The sequence below is a fragment of the Neoarius graeffei genome, chromosome 5, assembly GCF_027579695.1.
Source record: "Neoarius graeffei isolate fNeoGra1 chromosome 5, fNeoGra1.pri, whole genome shotgun sequence".
In the NCBI taxonomy this organism is placed as follows: Eukaryota; Metazoa; Chordata; class Actinopteri; order Siluriformes; family Ariidae; genus Neoarius; species Neoarius graeffei.
This window is the reverse complement of record NC_083573.1, coordinates 66029807-66045875: the sequence shown is the minus strand read 5'-3', so window position 1 is coordinate 66045875 and position 16069 is coordinate 66029807. Positions and strand designations below refer to the sequence as shown.

General features: G+C 45.2%; 1 protein-coding gene across 1 annotated transcript in view; it reads right to left on the bottom strand.

The window, feature by feature from the left end:
• Window positions 1-8300, bottom strand: part of tgfb2 (transforming growth factor, beta 2) — a 38062-nt gene extending 29762 nt beyond the window's left edge. Inside the window, exon 1 of the mRNA XM_060922258.1 lies at window positions 7224-8300. Within this exon, the coding sequence (XP_060778241.1) occupies window positions 7224-7569 (346 nt within the window). The 5' untranslated portion in view covers window positions 7570-8300. The remainder of the gene's footprint in view (window positions 1-7223) is intronic.
• Between the last annotated feature and the right edge of the window lie 7769 nt (window positions 8301-16069).

The window sequence follows — 16069 nt, the reverse complement described above, 5'->3', positions numbered from 1 at the left end:
ACCATGTCTTTATGGAGCTTGCTTTGTGCACAGGGGCACGGTCATGCTGGAACACATTCGGGCCCCTTAGATCCAGCGAAAAGAAATTGTAACGATACAGCATACAGACATTCAATACAATTGTGTGCTTATAAGTTTAGTCCTTTGTATGACTTTAAATTGCAACCAGTGGTGAGGACTTGAGTATTGGGGAAACTGGAGTTACCCCTTAATCACCATTGCTCCCAGGTCTGCTCTGACCCGGAGTGGTAGCACCTGCCTGGGTTCCAGCTATGGGTTAAACAGTACATTACCAATAAGGCGCTGGCAGCAGGGCGCTTTTCGGCGCAATGTGGCAGATGAACCCAACAGGGTCAATGGCACACCACCTGATGGCATGCGGAACAGCCACTCAAATGGCCAACGGATGGCATCAATCGGCAAGTCAATGGTCACTGCAGGGCAACTTCCATACCCGTCAGGTCTGTGGCACTTTTGTGCACCACTTGGCATCAGGTCTGGAGGTCCAGATAGACAACACAATGGGGACACGACATAATTTGTCTTACAGTACTGTGCAAGGTGCTTCATTAGGAGAGGAGAAGAGTATGCGAAATCTCACAAGGCCACACATTTTATGACAGCTCGGCTGGGCCATTCGTGCCGCCGCTGCGGGCGACTCTGTCACTCTGGTGCGGGCCTCGCGGCCCATCTGCGTTTCTACGCATCCTAATGAAGCAGTCATCATCGCTAGCGATGGACAGCCACCGCCACCGGTACTTCTAAGTTTGTTGTAACAGTTTGGGGAAAAACCACATGGGTGTGATAGTCAGGTGTCCACAAACTTTTGGCCATACACTGTAATTCTTTAATCTGACTGCAAATCCTGCATAATGTGCTCAAAGTACTGATGACCAGTAAGATATTGTGGGCATGAAATGCATGCTCTGATGAAACTACATTTTATTTATACAAAGTAATTATTAGCATATATTAGTGCATCTCAAAAAATTTGAAAAATGTGAGAGAGTTATTTTTTGGGTAATTTAATTCAAAAAGGTAAACTGTCATATTTTATATTCATTACATGTAAAGTGAAATATTTCAAGCCTTTTTTTTATTTTGATTATTATGACATAGCGCATGAAAATCAGAAATCCAGTATCTCAAATTATTAGAATCTCTCATTTTGAGTAAATTACTATTCAAACAGTATAAATAGAGTGTATCTCTCGGTCTAATTCAGTACACGCAACCACAATCATGGGGAAGACTGCTGACTTGACAGTTGTCCAGAAGACGATCATCGACACCCTCCACAAGGAGAGTAAGCCACAGAAGGTCATTGCTGAAAAGGCTGGCTGGAAAAGGTGCACAAACAACAGGGGTGACTGCAGCCTTGAGAGGATCATCAAGAAAAGTCGATTCAAAAACCTGGGAGAGCTTCATAAGGAGTGAACTGAGGCTGGTGTCAATGCATCGAGAGCCACCACGCACAGATGTCTTCAGGAAAGGGGCTACAACTATCGCATTCTTAATATCAAGCCACTCCAGAACCAGAGACAATGTCAGAAGCGTCTTACCTGGGTTAAGGAGAGAAAGAACTGGACTGTTGCTCAGTGATCCAAAGTCTTCTTTTCATATGAAAGCAAATTTTGCATTTCATTTGGAAATCAAGGTCCTAGAGTCTGGAGGAAGAGTGCAGAGGCACAGAATCCAAGGTGTTTGAAGTCCGGTGTGAAGTTTCCACAATCTGTGATGATTTGGGGTACCAAGTCATCTACTAGTGTTGGTCCACTGTGTTTTATCAAGTCTAAAGTCAAAGTAGCCCAAGAGATTTTCAAGCACTTCATGCTTCCATCTGCTGCCAAGCTTTATGGAGATGCTGATTTCCCTTTCCAGCAGGACTTAGTATCTGCCCACAGTGCCAAAACTACTACCAAATGGTTTGCTGACCATGATATTACTGTGCTTGACTGGCCAGCCAACTCACCTGACCTGAACCCCACAGAGAATCTATGGGGTATTGTCAAGAGGAAGATGAGAAACATCCGACCCCAAAATACAGACGAGCTGAAAGCCGCCATTGAAGCAACCTGGGCTTTAATAACACCTCAGCAGTGCCACAGGCTGACTGCATCCATGCCATGCCGCATTCATGCAGTAATTTGTGGTAAAGGAGCCCCAACCAAGTATTTAGTGTATAAATGAACATACTTTTCAGAAGTTGGACATTTCTGTATTGTAAATCATTTTTTTGATTGATCTCAGGAAATGTTCTAATAATTTGAGATACTGGATTTCTGATTTTCATGAGCTATAAGCCATAATCATCAAAATTATAACAAACAAAAAAAGGCTTGAAATATTTCACTTTACTTGTAATGACTATAGAATGCACGAAAGTTTACATTTTTGAATTAAATTATGAAAAAAAGAACATTTTCACGATATTCTAATTTTTTCGAGCTGCACTAGTAGAACTAAAATAGTGTTTCAGTTGAGGTTAGTTAGCGAACTAAACATATTGGGGTAGGTGACAAACGTTTGCTCAAAGTTTGTTAGTAAAATGGTATGCAGTCGACCCTTAATATACATTTCCTACATTTCCTTTAATATGCAAAAATGCATGCTCATTTTTGTTCATCCATTTCTTCACAGAAAATCAGAAACATCCAAAACAGTTCCCTAAAAGGTCAACTGTAATGCAGTATCTGTGATACGTCTGTGAGAACCACAAAATAACTAGTATTGATCTGCTTCTTCTCTCCATTCTCTCTGTGGTGAAACACAAGACTCCCATTTTGCCATCCCCCCCCCAAAAAAAAAAAAAATTTTCATGCTTATGTTATGTCCGAAAGCACGAAACCTATGTGGCTACCCACAATGCTGCCCTCACATGTTCACAAACACACAGGCATAGAATTATAAACCGGGCCTAAGTAGGCATCAGGAATGTTTATAGACAGTGCACTGGACATACGTTAGTTTGGTAGCATTTAGATTTGGCTATACAAATGGTGATGTTAAAGGAGATGTGCTGTTTTAAATCAGTCAGATGTTATTTGTAACACTAACAAGCGCCATAAATTCATACATACAATATGCATAAAAACGAAGCAAGATACATTGACTTCACAGTAAATCTATATGACCTACACAACCGAGTTGTATTTATACACATGCAATGAATTTAAACACTGTTCAGACCACTATAGCGATTCCAGTTCCAGCGAGTCCCTTTAGGTTAGACATGACAAGTACAAGAAACACATGTTGTCATTGCTGAAATATGTTCATAGTGTGGTTGCATAAATTATCTATTACAGTGACTTATAATACCTTCTAGTAGTTATTATAGACATATGATTAACAGCGCCTAATAAGGTTGTTCACCTTGAGTAATTCATCTTTATACTACAGTACCTAACTTATCATTATACACGCCAACATAGTTATATAGTCTTTACAGAATTAACAATCCACCTGAGCTTTTTTCATTACGTCTGGCCTCACATTTATTTGCAAAGATTTAGACAGCGCTAAAACAACGTATTATGCAGGACATGGCTATTACTGAACATAATGTAATGGAAAAGTATTGCATAAAGAAAAGGAGCGTAATTCAAAATAACAGTAAATAAAATCTAATTACTCCATTTGGTTTCTGGTTACCTGAACTTACAATAGAAGCCTTAAGATGACATTTTTTTTTATTATGTTAATAACTGACCTTAAACCTCTATTAAAATTCTCTTAACAACCACTCAAATTTGGGTTTTGAAAAATTCGGGTACCACTTAGCACAACCACAAATATGTGAGTGCTTTATGCCTATTAAGTGGTTCAAGTATAATATTTTGTAAATGTTTGACATCCCACTTAGAGGTACCCCTGACAGCTGGCAATGCATTCAAGGGCCCACTTTTACCTCTTTATTAAAACAAATTACAATCATAAATGGTCACATTCATTTGGTTGCACTTTCCCAGACCAGAAGTATATCATTTCTGTGTAATCAAATTTGAAATCACTTCCTTTCGGCAATCCCTATTAAACAACTTATTAGTGCACACAATAACAAACTGCACACACTGACATGCGCAACCCCATAAAACGACTGTAACTACAATATTTCCGAGCCCTAACTCCGTGTATGCACACAGTAGAAGCCTTGTGTTCATCTGCACTTAGCCACAAGGCAGCTCTATACCTGGCTGCAGGACGTGCATTTACGAACACGCAGACAAGGCATTGGTACGCTAAAGTTTATGCACGCATGGACATTTAATAGCTCAGCGTACAGTATGTGCAGGGAAAACAAAACTGACCAAGCGTATGCTACATTAGAGTTAATGGCGGCTCCTTTGGGACGCGACTATTTCTGTGTGGATACCTGACCTTGCCACTTTTTGTCAAAAATACGTGGCAGAATAAACCATGTATCAAAATGTGGAGCCTGTAAGAGACATCAAGTACATTTGGAACTGCTGATATAGCCACAGTGTGCTTACTAATAAGGCAAATATTCCGAATGCTGGGAAAAGGGTCGTGCTGAGTGTGCCTAATAAAATACTCAGCATAAAAATAGCTGCTATTGGAAATATTTAGTTTTAGAAAATTACTAGCACACAAACGGAAGAGAGAGAATCTATGTTATACAAAAGTGTACGTCAGGTTAGAAAGGAGGTGTATTGAGAGGAGAGAGGGAGGTGTGTGGGGCACAGAGGCCTGAGCGAGTCTGGACAACTTGTAAAGAGGGGAGAGGGGTATAGGAAAGGGAAAGCCTCTCTGGTGACTAGCACACTCCACACCCCAGCAACAGCGGGTCTCTGGCTGGAATTTTCCATGGAGCATGTGGCACAGACCAGCATATATGCACGCTACCTCTACTGTGCTCCAGGAGTGTTTCATGGGTTTTGCCTGCTCCGTTCCTCTGCACAGCTCATCCCTTGCTAGCTCTCTCTCTCTCTTTCAGTTCCCTCCCTTCCTGATCTCTGCATTTTTGTGTGGCTTCCAGTACCGTTGTGCCCCGCAGTGCTGCCTGTGCGGACTTCCTGGTGCCCAACCAAATTAGGCTGATAAATCTGTGCATTTAGGCGAGCTTAGAATCAACTCTCCCAAATCAGCACACTCAGAAGTAGAGATTAATAACGGATGAATTCTAAAATAACCTGCCTCTCTTCTCTGTGTTGACACAGTATTATTTATATCCCATGAATACCTTCCAGACTGGGGCTGGCACTAAGCCAGATCTATTCATATTTAGGGTATTTGTACAACGGACAGGGCCAAGAATAATATTTAATGCAAACTATACCATGGGGAATATAAAATATCTCGTAACTATATTTTCCCATCTGTGTTACGTATAGCCTCACATTTGATCTGTGAGGGTAAAAACCATTTTGGAATTAATGGCACAATAAGTCCATTGAATATTATTATTTTGCTTACACAGTCATGACTTTGTAAACACCAACGTGCACAGTAGGCCTGTGTAGGTGCACAGTGGCATATTATTCCAGCAGATGAAGGAGGGGTCTAATGAAATTAGTACGAACTTACTGAAACATTGTTGTGGAAATGGCCTGTGTAAAAAAAAAAAAAAGGTAATCCAGCACATGAAAGTGGCTTCATGCTGGGGATTAAAAGTAACACACACAGGCTACACCTACACTCTCTTTCGAGCTTATTTTTCGATCAATGTATTGATGCATGAGCATATGCTAACATTTCAGCTATGTCGTTCTCGAAAGCAGAAACCATTTGCACTTGCCAGCATTTCCGGCAACATGAAGAAGTAATCTATATAAAAACTTGCAGCTGAGAAGTGCTCAGAATATGTACGTAGGGACTAAGAAGCCTTTTGGAATAGGCTTTGATTTAGTTTCATTCTTGCCAAAGATCATTGCATGCATTCTTCAAATCAGACCAGATGCCACAAAAGGCCCGTAACTGAGACAAGAGTTGGTTAAAATGCTAGTGCTTACTGAGTGTGAAGTTATTCCACTCATCTTAGATAAGGCTGTAAAACTAAACACAGTATGTAGGCCTACTTCCAACCATCCATCCATCCATCCATCCATCCATCCATTATCTGTTGCCGCTCATCCTGTGCTACATCCTATCCCAGCTGACTATGGGCGAGAGGTGGGATACACCCTGGACAAGTTGCCAAGTTATTGCAGGCCTGACACATAGAGACAAACAACCATTCACACTCACGGTCAATTTAGACCCACCAATTAGTCTAACCTGCATGTCTTTGGACTGTAGGGGAAACCAGAGCACCCGGACGAAACCCATGCAGGCACGAGTAGAACATGCAAACTCTGCACAGAAAGGCTCTTGTCAGCCACTGGGCTCAAACCTAGGACCTTCTTGCTGTGAGGCGACAGTGCTAACCACTACACCACCGTGCCGCCCGCCTACTTACATATATTAATAAAATAAAAAGCCCAGCTAGGATTGTGCACTTGAATCTCATTCATCTCATTATCTGTAGCCGCTTTATCCTTCTACAGGGTCGCAGGCAAGCTGGAGCCTATCCCAGCTGACTACGGGCGAAAGGCGGGGTACACCCTGGACAAGTCGCCAGGTCATCACGGGGCTGACACATAGACACAGACAACCATTCACACTCACATTCACACCTACGCTCAATTTAGAGTCACCAGTTAACCTAACCTGCATGTCTTTGGAATGTGGGGGAAACCGGAGCACCCGGAGGAAACCCACGCGGAGAACATGCAAACTCCGCACAGAAAGGCCCTCACCGGCCACCAGGCTTGAACCCGGACCTTCTTGCTGTGAGGCGACAGCGCTAACCACTACACCACCGTGCTGCCCTGGATTCTTGAATCATCTGACCATTTGTGTCCGACAGGTTCTTATGCGGGGCGGGGCGGGCAGGGCAGGGCAGGGCGGTACGGTGGTGTAGCCTCATAGCAAGAAGGTCCTGGGTTCAAGCCCAGCAGCCCATGTTCTCTGGGCGGGTTTCCTACACAGTCCAAAGACATGCAGGTTAGGTTAATTGGTGTGGATGTGAGTGTGAATGGTTGGTTGTGTCATGCCTGTGATAACCTGGCGACTTGTCCAGGGTGTACCCCGCTTCTCGCCCAGAGTCAGCTCTAGAGATATGATGGATGGATGGATGTGGAAAACTAGCCTACATCATTCAATGAGGCTACTGGAGAACATTAACATACTCAGTAGCCGGTATGCCATGGTGCATCACTCACTCTCGGTGGGGTAGAAGGGCTGCATGTCGATTTTGTGCACCTCCTTGGCGTAGTACTCCTCCTCACTGCGCTGGCGCTCACAGGTGGCCGCACGCTCGTTGGCTTTCTCCTGCAGCAGGTCGCGGGTGCTGTTGTAGATGGCGATGATATCCCGGGACACGTCCTCAGGCTCCGGGAACTCCTCCGGCGGCTTGCTGAGCTTCAGCTTGCTCAGGATCTGACCGCGGATCGCCTCGATGCGCTTCTTCATGAACTGGTCCATGTCTAAAGTGCTGCACGTGGACAAGCCGAGCGTCACGGCCACGAGATCCAGGCTGAGGACCAGGCTCACCACGAAGAGGTTCATTTTCAGGGCAGGATGTCTATGTTCCTCCACAGTTTTTTTTTTAATGGTTTTTGAGCTATATTATAAGCTTTTTTTTTTTTAATTAAAGCACACGTGGACTTTTACAGAAAGTGAGATGATAAATACATTTTGCAGCCAAACCAAAAAAAAAAAAAGTTTATTCTATACTAGCATCATTAGTCATGGAACGTTTTTGCGTCTGGAGATCCATTTGGCGTGAGAAGTTGTTAATAAAAAGAGGGGGAAAGGAAAAAAAAAACAAGAACTCCTTAGAAGCGCCGCAGAGTCGCAGTGACGGCCATGGGAAGTTTAATTCTGCGATAAACGGGTGCGCGCGCATCCAAGGCATCCGAGCGCCCCAAACCCAGTGCACGCGCCGCACGCGCAGCGCTTTAAGTCTAGGCACGGACCGCTCGCGCGCCGCCGCGCATCTCCACTGCACCGCCTGCTGAGTCCGAGCGCTCGCGCAAACACGAAAGACGCAGAGAGACCGGAACGTTACGGAACGTAAAAGAAGTTATTTTCCCTCCGGCGCGACGGAAAGAGCGTTAACGCGCTTCTCCATCCCCTCTTGTGGAAAACGGCAGTGCCGCGTGCCAGCGCGCACCATCTCCTGGCGGCTGGCTGGACAGAAACCGAGCTTTATAAAGGGGACGCGCCTCACCACGTGCTCTCGCGCGCTTTCACACCGAGCTTGTGGTCATCGCCTTCAGACCGACAGCACTGCAGTCCAGCCCACGCGCACACGGCGTCTTATTATCCATATTTCAGCGCGTGTTGACATGGTGCAAAAAGAGAGAAAACCAAAAGCCACAAGGTCCTAATGCCGGCTGGATGAAGTGCACCAAACGCACTTTATTTCTAGTTCTTTATACTTCATGACACCAGTCACAGGATGTCTAATCTTTATCTTATTCCTCTCATCCATTCACTCCTACGGTCAGTTTACAGTAGAGCCACCAGTTAGCCTAACCTGCATGTCTTTGGACTGTACGGGAAACCGGCGCAGGCACGGGGAAGAACATGCAAACTCCACAATAGTCAGTCACTGGGCTCACTGCTGTGAGGCGACAGTGCTAACCTACAGTAGACAATCATCTTATCCATCCATCCATCCATCGTCTGTAGCCACTTTATCCTGTTCTACAGGGTCGCAGGCAAGCTCGAGCCAATCCCAGCTGACTATGGGCGAGAGGCAGGGTACACCCTGGACAAGTCGCCAGGTCATCGCAGGGCTGACACATAGAAACACACAACCATTCACACCTACGGTCAATTTACAGTAGAGCCACCAGTTAGTCTAACCTGCATGTCTTTGGACTGTACGGGAAACCGGCGCAGGCACGGGGAAGAACATACAAACTTCACAATCGTCAGTCACTGGGCTCACTGCTGTGAGGCGACAATGCTAACCTAGACAATCTTATCCATCCATTATCTCTAGCCGCTTTATCCTGTTCTACAGGGTCGCAGGCAAGCTCGAGCCGATCCCAACTGACTATGGGCGAGAGACAGGGTACACCCTCGACAAGTCGCCAGGTCATCACAGGCCTGATACAGAGACAAACAACCATTCACACTCACATTCACACCTACGGTCAATTTAGAGCCACCAATTAGTCTAACCTGCATGTCTTTGGACTGTGGGGGAAACCGGCGCAGGCACGGGGAAGAACATGCAAACTTCACAATCGTCAGTCACTGGGCTCACTGCTGTGAGGCGACAGTGCTAACCTAGGCAATCATCTTTTCATCCATTATCTGTAGCCGCGGCGGCACGGTGGTGTAGTGGTTAACGCTGTCGCCTCACAGCAAGAAGGTCCGGGTTCAAGCCCCGGGGCCGGCGACGGCCTTTCTGTGCGGAGTTTGCATGTTCTCCCCGTGTCCACGTGGGTTTCCTCCGGGTGCTCCGGTTTCCCCCACAGTCCAAAGACATGCAGGTTAGGTTAACTGGTGACTCTAAATTGACCGTAGATTTGAGTGTGAATGGTTGTCTGTGTCTATGTGTCAGCCCTGTGATGACCTGGCGACTTGTCCAGGGTGTACCCCGCCTTTCGCCCGTAGTCAGCTGGGATAGGCTCCAGCTCGCCTGCGACCCTGTAGAACAGGATAAAGCAGCTAGAGATAATGAGATGAGATGAGATCTGTAGCCGCTTTATCCTGTTCTACAGGGTCGCAGGCAAGCTCGAGCCAATCCCAGCTGACTATGGGCGAGAGGCAGGGTACACCCTGGACAAGTCGCCAGGTCATCACAGGGCTGACACAGAAACACACAACCATTCACACCTACGGTCAATTTAGAGCCACCAATTAGTCTAACCTGCATGTCTTTGGACTGTGGGGGAAACCGGCGCAGGCACGGGGAAGAACATGCAAACTTCACAATCGTCAGTCACTGGGCTCACTGCTGTGAGGCGACAGTGCTAACCTAGGCAATCATCTTTTCATCCATTATCTGTAGCCGCTTTATCCTGTTCTACAGGGTCGCAGGCAAGCTCGAGCCAATCCCAGCTGACTATGGGCAAGAGGTGGGGTACACCCTGGACAAGTCGCCAGGTCATCGCAGGGCTGACACATAGAAACACACAACCATTCACACCTACGGTCAATTTACAGTAGAGCCACCAGTTAGCCTAACCTGCATGTCTTTGGACTGTAGGGGAAACCGGCGCAGGCACGGGGAAGAACATGCAAACACCACAATCATCAGTCACTGGGCTCACTGCTGTGAGGCGACAATGCTAACCTACAGTAGACAATCATCTTATCCATCCATCCATCCATCCATCCATCCATCCATCGTCTGTAGCCACTTTATCCTGTTCTACAGGGTCGCAGGCAAGCTCGAGCCGATCCCAACTGACTATGGGCAAGAGACAGGATACACCCTGGACAAGTCGCCAGGTCATCACAGGCATGATCCAGAGACAAACAACCATTCACACTCACATTCACACCTATGGTCAATTTAGAGCCACCAGTTAGCCTAACCTGCATGTCTTTGGACTGTACGGGAAACCGGCACAGGCACGGGGAAGAACATGCAACCTTCACAATCGTCAGTCACTGGGCTCACTGCTGTGAGGCGACAATGCTAACCTACAGTAGACAATCATCTTATCCATCCATCCATCCATCCATCCATCCATCCATTGTCTGTAGCCGCTTTATCCTGTTCTACAGGGTCGCAGGCAAGCTCAAGCCGATCCTAGCTGACTACGGGTGAGAGGTGGGATACACCCTGGACAAGTCACCAGGTCATCGCAGGCCTGACATAGAGACAAACAACCATTCACACTCACATTCACACCTACGGTCAGTTTACAGTAGAGCCACCAGTTAGCCTAACCTGCATGTCTTTGGACTGTAGGGGAAACCGGCGCAGGCACGGGGAAGAACATGCAAACACCACAATCGTCAGTCACTGGGCTCACTGCTGTGAGGCGACAGTGCTAACCTAGACAATCATCTTATTCATCCATTATCTGTAGCCGCTTTATCCCGCTCTACAGGGTCGCAGGCAAGCTCGAGCCGATCCCAGCTGACTATGGGTGAGAGGTGGGGTACACCCTGGACAAGTCACCAGGTCATCGTAGGCCTGACACAGAGACAAACAACCATTCACACTCACATTCACACCTACGGTCAATTTAGCCACCAATTAGTCTAACCTGCATGTCTTTGGACTGTAGGGGAAACCGGCACAGGCATGGGGAAGAACATGCAAACTCCACAATAGTCAGTCCCTGGGCTCACTGCTGTGAGGTGACAATGCTAACCTAGACAATCATCTTATCCATCCATTATCTCTAGCCACTTTATCCTGTTCTACAGGGTCGCAGGCAAGCTCGAGCCAATCCCAGCTGACTATGGGCAAGAGGTGGGGTATACCCTGGACAAGTCGCCAGGTCATCGCAGGCCTGACACATAGAGACACACAACCATTCACACCTACGGTCAATTTAGAGCCACCAATTAGTCTAACCTGCATGTCTTTGGACTGTAGGGGAAACCGGCACAGGGAAGAACATGCAAACTTCACAATCGTCAGTCATTGGGCTCACTGCTGTGAGGCGACAATGCTAACCTACAGTAGACAATCATCTTATCCATCCATCCATCGTCTGTAGCCGCTTTATCCTGCTCTACAGTGTCGCAGGCAAGCTGGAGCCTATCCCAGCTGACTACGGGCGAGAGGTGGGGTACACCCTGGACAAGTTGCCAGGTCATCGCAGGCCTGACACATAGAGACACACAACCATTCACACCTACGGTCAATTTAGAGCCACCAATTAGTCTAACCTGCATGTCTTTGGACTGTGGGGGAAACCGGAGCACCCGGAGGAAACCCACGTGAACACGGGGAGAACATGCAAACTCCACACAGAAAGGCCCTCGTCAGCCATTGGGCTCAAACCCAGATCCTTCTTGCTGTGAGGCGACAGTGCTAACCACTACACCACCGTGCCGCCCTTATTCCTCTCATATGCAAGACTATTCATTCACTCATGTAATAGTCCAGCAGGCACTTTCCTCCCAAATGACTTACACGTTGTATCATTTCTCAAAGGACTAAGCAGCTCACTTGATTGGCCAACAGTGATTCCCTGGCAAGATTTGAATTCATAACTTTCCAGTTACTAGCTCAGTCTTAACCACTGAGCCATCACATTCCAATTATTTATGGTGCAGTTGAGTTTATAATTATTTTATAACACTGATTTATGACAGCTTTAACAACTACCAAGATACATGAGGATACATTAGAAAGAAAAAGCTCCAGTTAATCCCTTTGTCCAATTTAATCTTGTTTACCGGCTTCATTCGTGTTATCTCTCAGGCTTGACTTAGTCATCTGAAAATGGTCAGAGAGCCACTTGTGGGTGCTTGAGTAAGGCTTTAGCTATTGACTGTATCTGGTCTCAATGGGCTACTTACATCGAGTGTGACGATTTCCATTTATGTTTATGGCATTTGGCAGACACCCTTATACAGAGCAACTTTGATTTATCTCTTTCTTTCCCCTCTCTCTCTCTTTTTTTTTTTTAATACAACTGAACAGTTGAGGGTTAAGGGCGGCACGGTGGTGTAGTGGTTAGCGCTGTTGCCTCACAGCAAGAAGGTCCTGGGTTCGAGCCCCGGGGTCGGCGACGGCCTTTCTGTGTGGAGTTTGCATGTTCTCCCTGTGTCCGCGTGGGTTTTCTCCGGGTGCTCCAGTTTCCCCCACAGTCCAAAGACATGCAGGTTAGGTTAACTGGTGACTCTAAATTGAGCGTAGGTGTGAATGTGAGTGTGAATGGTTGTCTGTGTCTATGTGTCAGCCCTGTGATGACCTGGCGACTTGTCCAGGGTGTACCCCGCCTTTCGCCCGTAGTCAGCTGGGATAGGCTCCAGCTTGCCTGCGACCCTGTAGAAGGATAAAGCGGCTAGAGATAATGAGATGAGGATGAGTTGAGGGTTAAAGGCCTTAAGGGCCCAGCAGTGGCAGCTTGGTGGTGCTGGGATTTGAAATGTTCATCAGAAGTCAAGCATCATATCCACCGAGATATGATGCATTTCCGTTTTGAAAATAGTACAGCTCTCATTTTTCCAGCAGCACAATATATAATTTATATAATTATAAAATAATTCATTCGTACAGTGATACAGCAACTTGTACTTCAGGTTTTTCCAAACAATATTCCTATATTTATATAAAAGGTAATTATGACACACGCACAATATAATTTAACCTTCATACATGTACATTTTGGACAAAGTATACACTGTCAGAAATAGAGGTACAGCAGGAGTCCATTTCTGTGCCCCAAGGTATAATGTACCCCCTCAGGCTCATTATTGGACAGTTGTGGGGCCAAAAAGGTACATACATGTTCCCAAGCAGTATATAAAGAGTACAGATAAGAACCTTCCAGGGTACTGCCCCAGTGACAAGCTGCTGTACCTCTAAAGGTACAATCATGTACTTTATTTTATGAGAGTGTAGAGTTTGAAGCCTCTATTCAATTCAGTTTGCTACAAGGGGCTTTGCAAGTTATCTTACGTATATGATGAATGTCATTAACGTTCATTTTTGGGAGCTCTTAGACACCAATTGTAAAATATCACCATTACAAATGCAGTTGAGGAACCTGAAAACACAGTTGTATTAAGAAGAACACGAAAGTGTAAGCATCTACCAAATTCATAAATGTAAACGTGTTGGATATATTCTGGGTATGAAAAGTAGTGAGGCTGAGACACTACTTTTAAGAAGTTCCTTTGCTCTTTCGCAGTTACACACACACACAACCAACAGCACCTGTCTGATTTACACTTTCAGGGAATTACCCCCCCCCCCCCTTTTTTTTGTTTCTAATCTTTTGCCAAAGTGCCGCCTCCCAACCCAAAACCCAACGGTCGGTCAGCTAGGACAGGCTGTCAGAAGTGTTCTGGCAGGCCAGCCACCTGTGTGAACCAGATGTGGTCACTAAATCAGGACTCACAGTACTGACAGATGTGGAGCAGATAGACGTGTTTGTGTGCGTGTGTGCAGTGTATTGGCAAGTGTTTCCATATTAGAAATTGTGTAAGGAAAGGCACAAAGTGTACTCATTCAGCCACCTGCTATTTTTCAAACCCAATTGCTGTGACCCATACAGGTGAGTCTCTGGCATTCAGACACACTCTTAGCCCAGAATATCAAGCAGGAGAAAGAACACACAACATTCGAGGGGACACATTCTGAAGCCAAGTGTCAACAAGGCCAGGAGGAGGTTGGCATTCCTGAGTGAAAGGGCGCAGTGTTGCTGTGACGGATGGACACTTTACGTGGCAAGACAGGCCGACTGAAACGCAAAGCCATTCCCTCTGTGGGGGATAAGACACTCGGCAAATATTTCCATTCGATGTGTGAACAGAGCTGGGAGGAAGATGAGAAAATGTGAAAAAGTGCAGTCAGCAAAAACCTTCATTCCACCATGACTGCTCCCTAAAAGGGCACATACAATGAGCAAGACAAATTTCCTGGCAACGCTCCTACAGGCACGCAGACAGACATATACTGGGACTCAGCTCACCATACATATATACACACACACACACACTTGCGTGTACAGTCTTAAGTGTGATTATCATGCTGCAAGACGCAAACAAACTTAAACGTGAAGGTCTTTCAGAACTTCCTTGTGTGAAGTATGTTTGCATTAACTGAAATGGGGTTACCCTTCCAGGTCATAAAGTGACCTGGCCATCCTGTCATACATTACCAACTTTTAATCATACTTCTACAGTTTGGCCAGAGCACCACCTTGCGGTCATTCTGAAACATGAAGGTTTAAAAAAAAAAAAAATTATTGTACAAACAAGTGCATACCTGTATTTATTCTACCTATATTCACTGGATATGAGCAATCACGCGCTCTGATTGGCTACTCTATTACTAGGATATCAGCTCATATACCGTGAGTAGAGAAAAACAAAAAACAGCAGTGCGTGTTGCTGAACCAACCGAGGACGAAATAAAAAAAAAAATCAAAAACAAAACCCCAAAAAATGGAAAAAAAAAAAAAGCGGGGGGAACAAAATATGGAATAAAAGTATTTGATGGTAAGAATGTATCTTTTTTCATTTCTCAAGAATTATTATTATATTATTATTATTAGCATTTTTCACAATCTGCTCCTGTCATTTCACCGGTTTGTTAACATTCTAAGCAGAAATTGTCTGACATTTTGTATAGTTTTTATTGATCGACTTTGCAAAAAATAAAAATGCTCCGTTTCTCAAAATCCAGTGAATGTGGATAGAATAAAGCAGTTATTCCACTCGATCTCGTCGTACACGGCTTATAGGAGCTCATGTACGACTCAATTTCGTGGAATAACAAATAGAACACGAACATACTTTTAACAGTCATAGGATAAAGAGAAGGGAATGTAACCCTGCTTCAGTTGAATGAATGAGTCCGTATTCTCACTCTGACCTGCATATGAAAAGTTTTGAGCTTCAAATCCTGCATTTTCTATCATCAGAAACATTACAGCGAACCCTCTCATCATCATCATTAATGCCAATACAGCTAAGTTTAACAGGTTAATCCTCCTGGTTTAACAGCTCATGTTCCAAGGTGAAAGCATAATGTAGATACTCCCAGTGATCTCTCAAAGTCAGAACATTTTTCTTAACATTTGGACTCTAGCAGTTGTCAGTAATATCTGATTAAATTATTCACTTTCTCTGTGACGCCCCAGGCTCTAAAACAGAGAAGAAAAAAAATTACATGGACCATCAACATCCAACCAATCAGCCCAAGGAAGCATCTTTACTTGCCGGTCAAGAATGTTGCTTGACAAATCAGAAGGTTCTGCCTTTTGCACACCACCAGTCAGGTGCTCGTGTCTTGGCAGTGATCGTGCGTGTGTTTCGGGAATTTGGCTTTGGAGGGAATATTAAAGGGTAACACTGTATTTATTTTCATTTTGATTCAAAACAGCTTCAGTTTTAAGGCTATAATCCACCA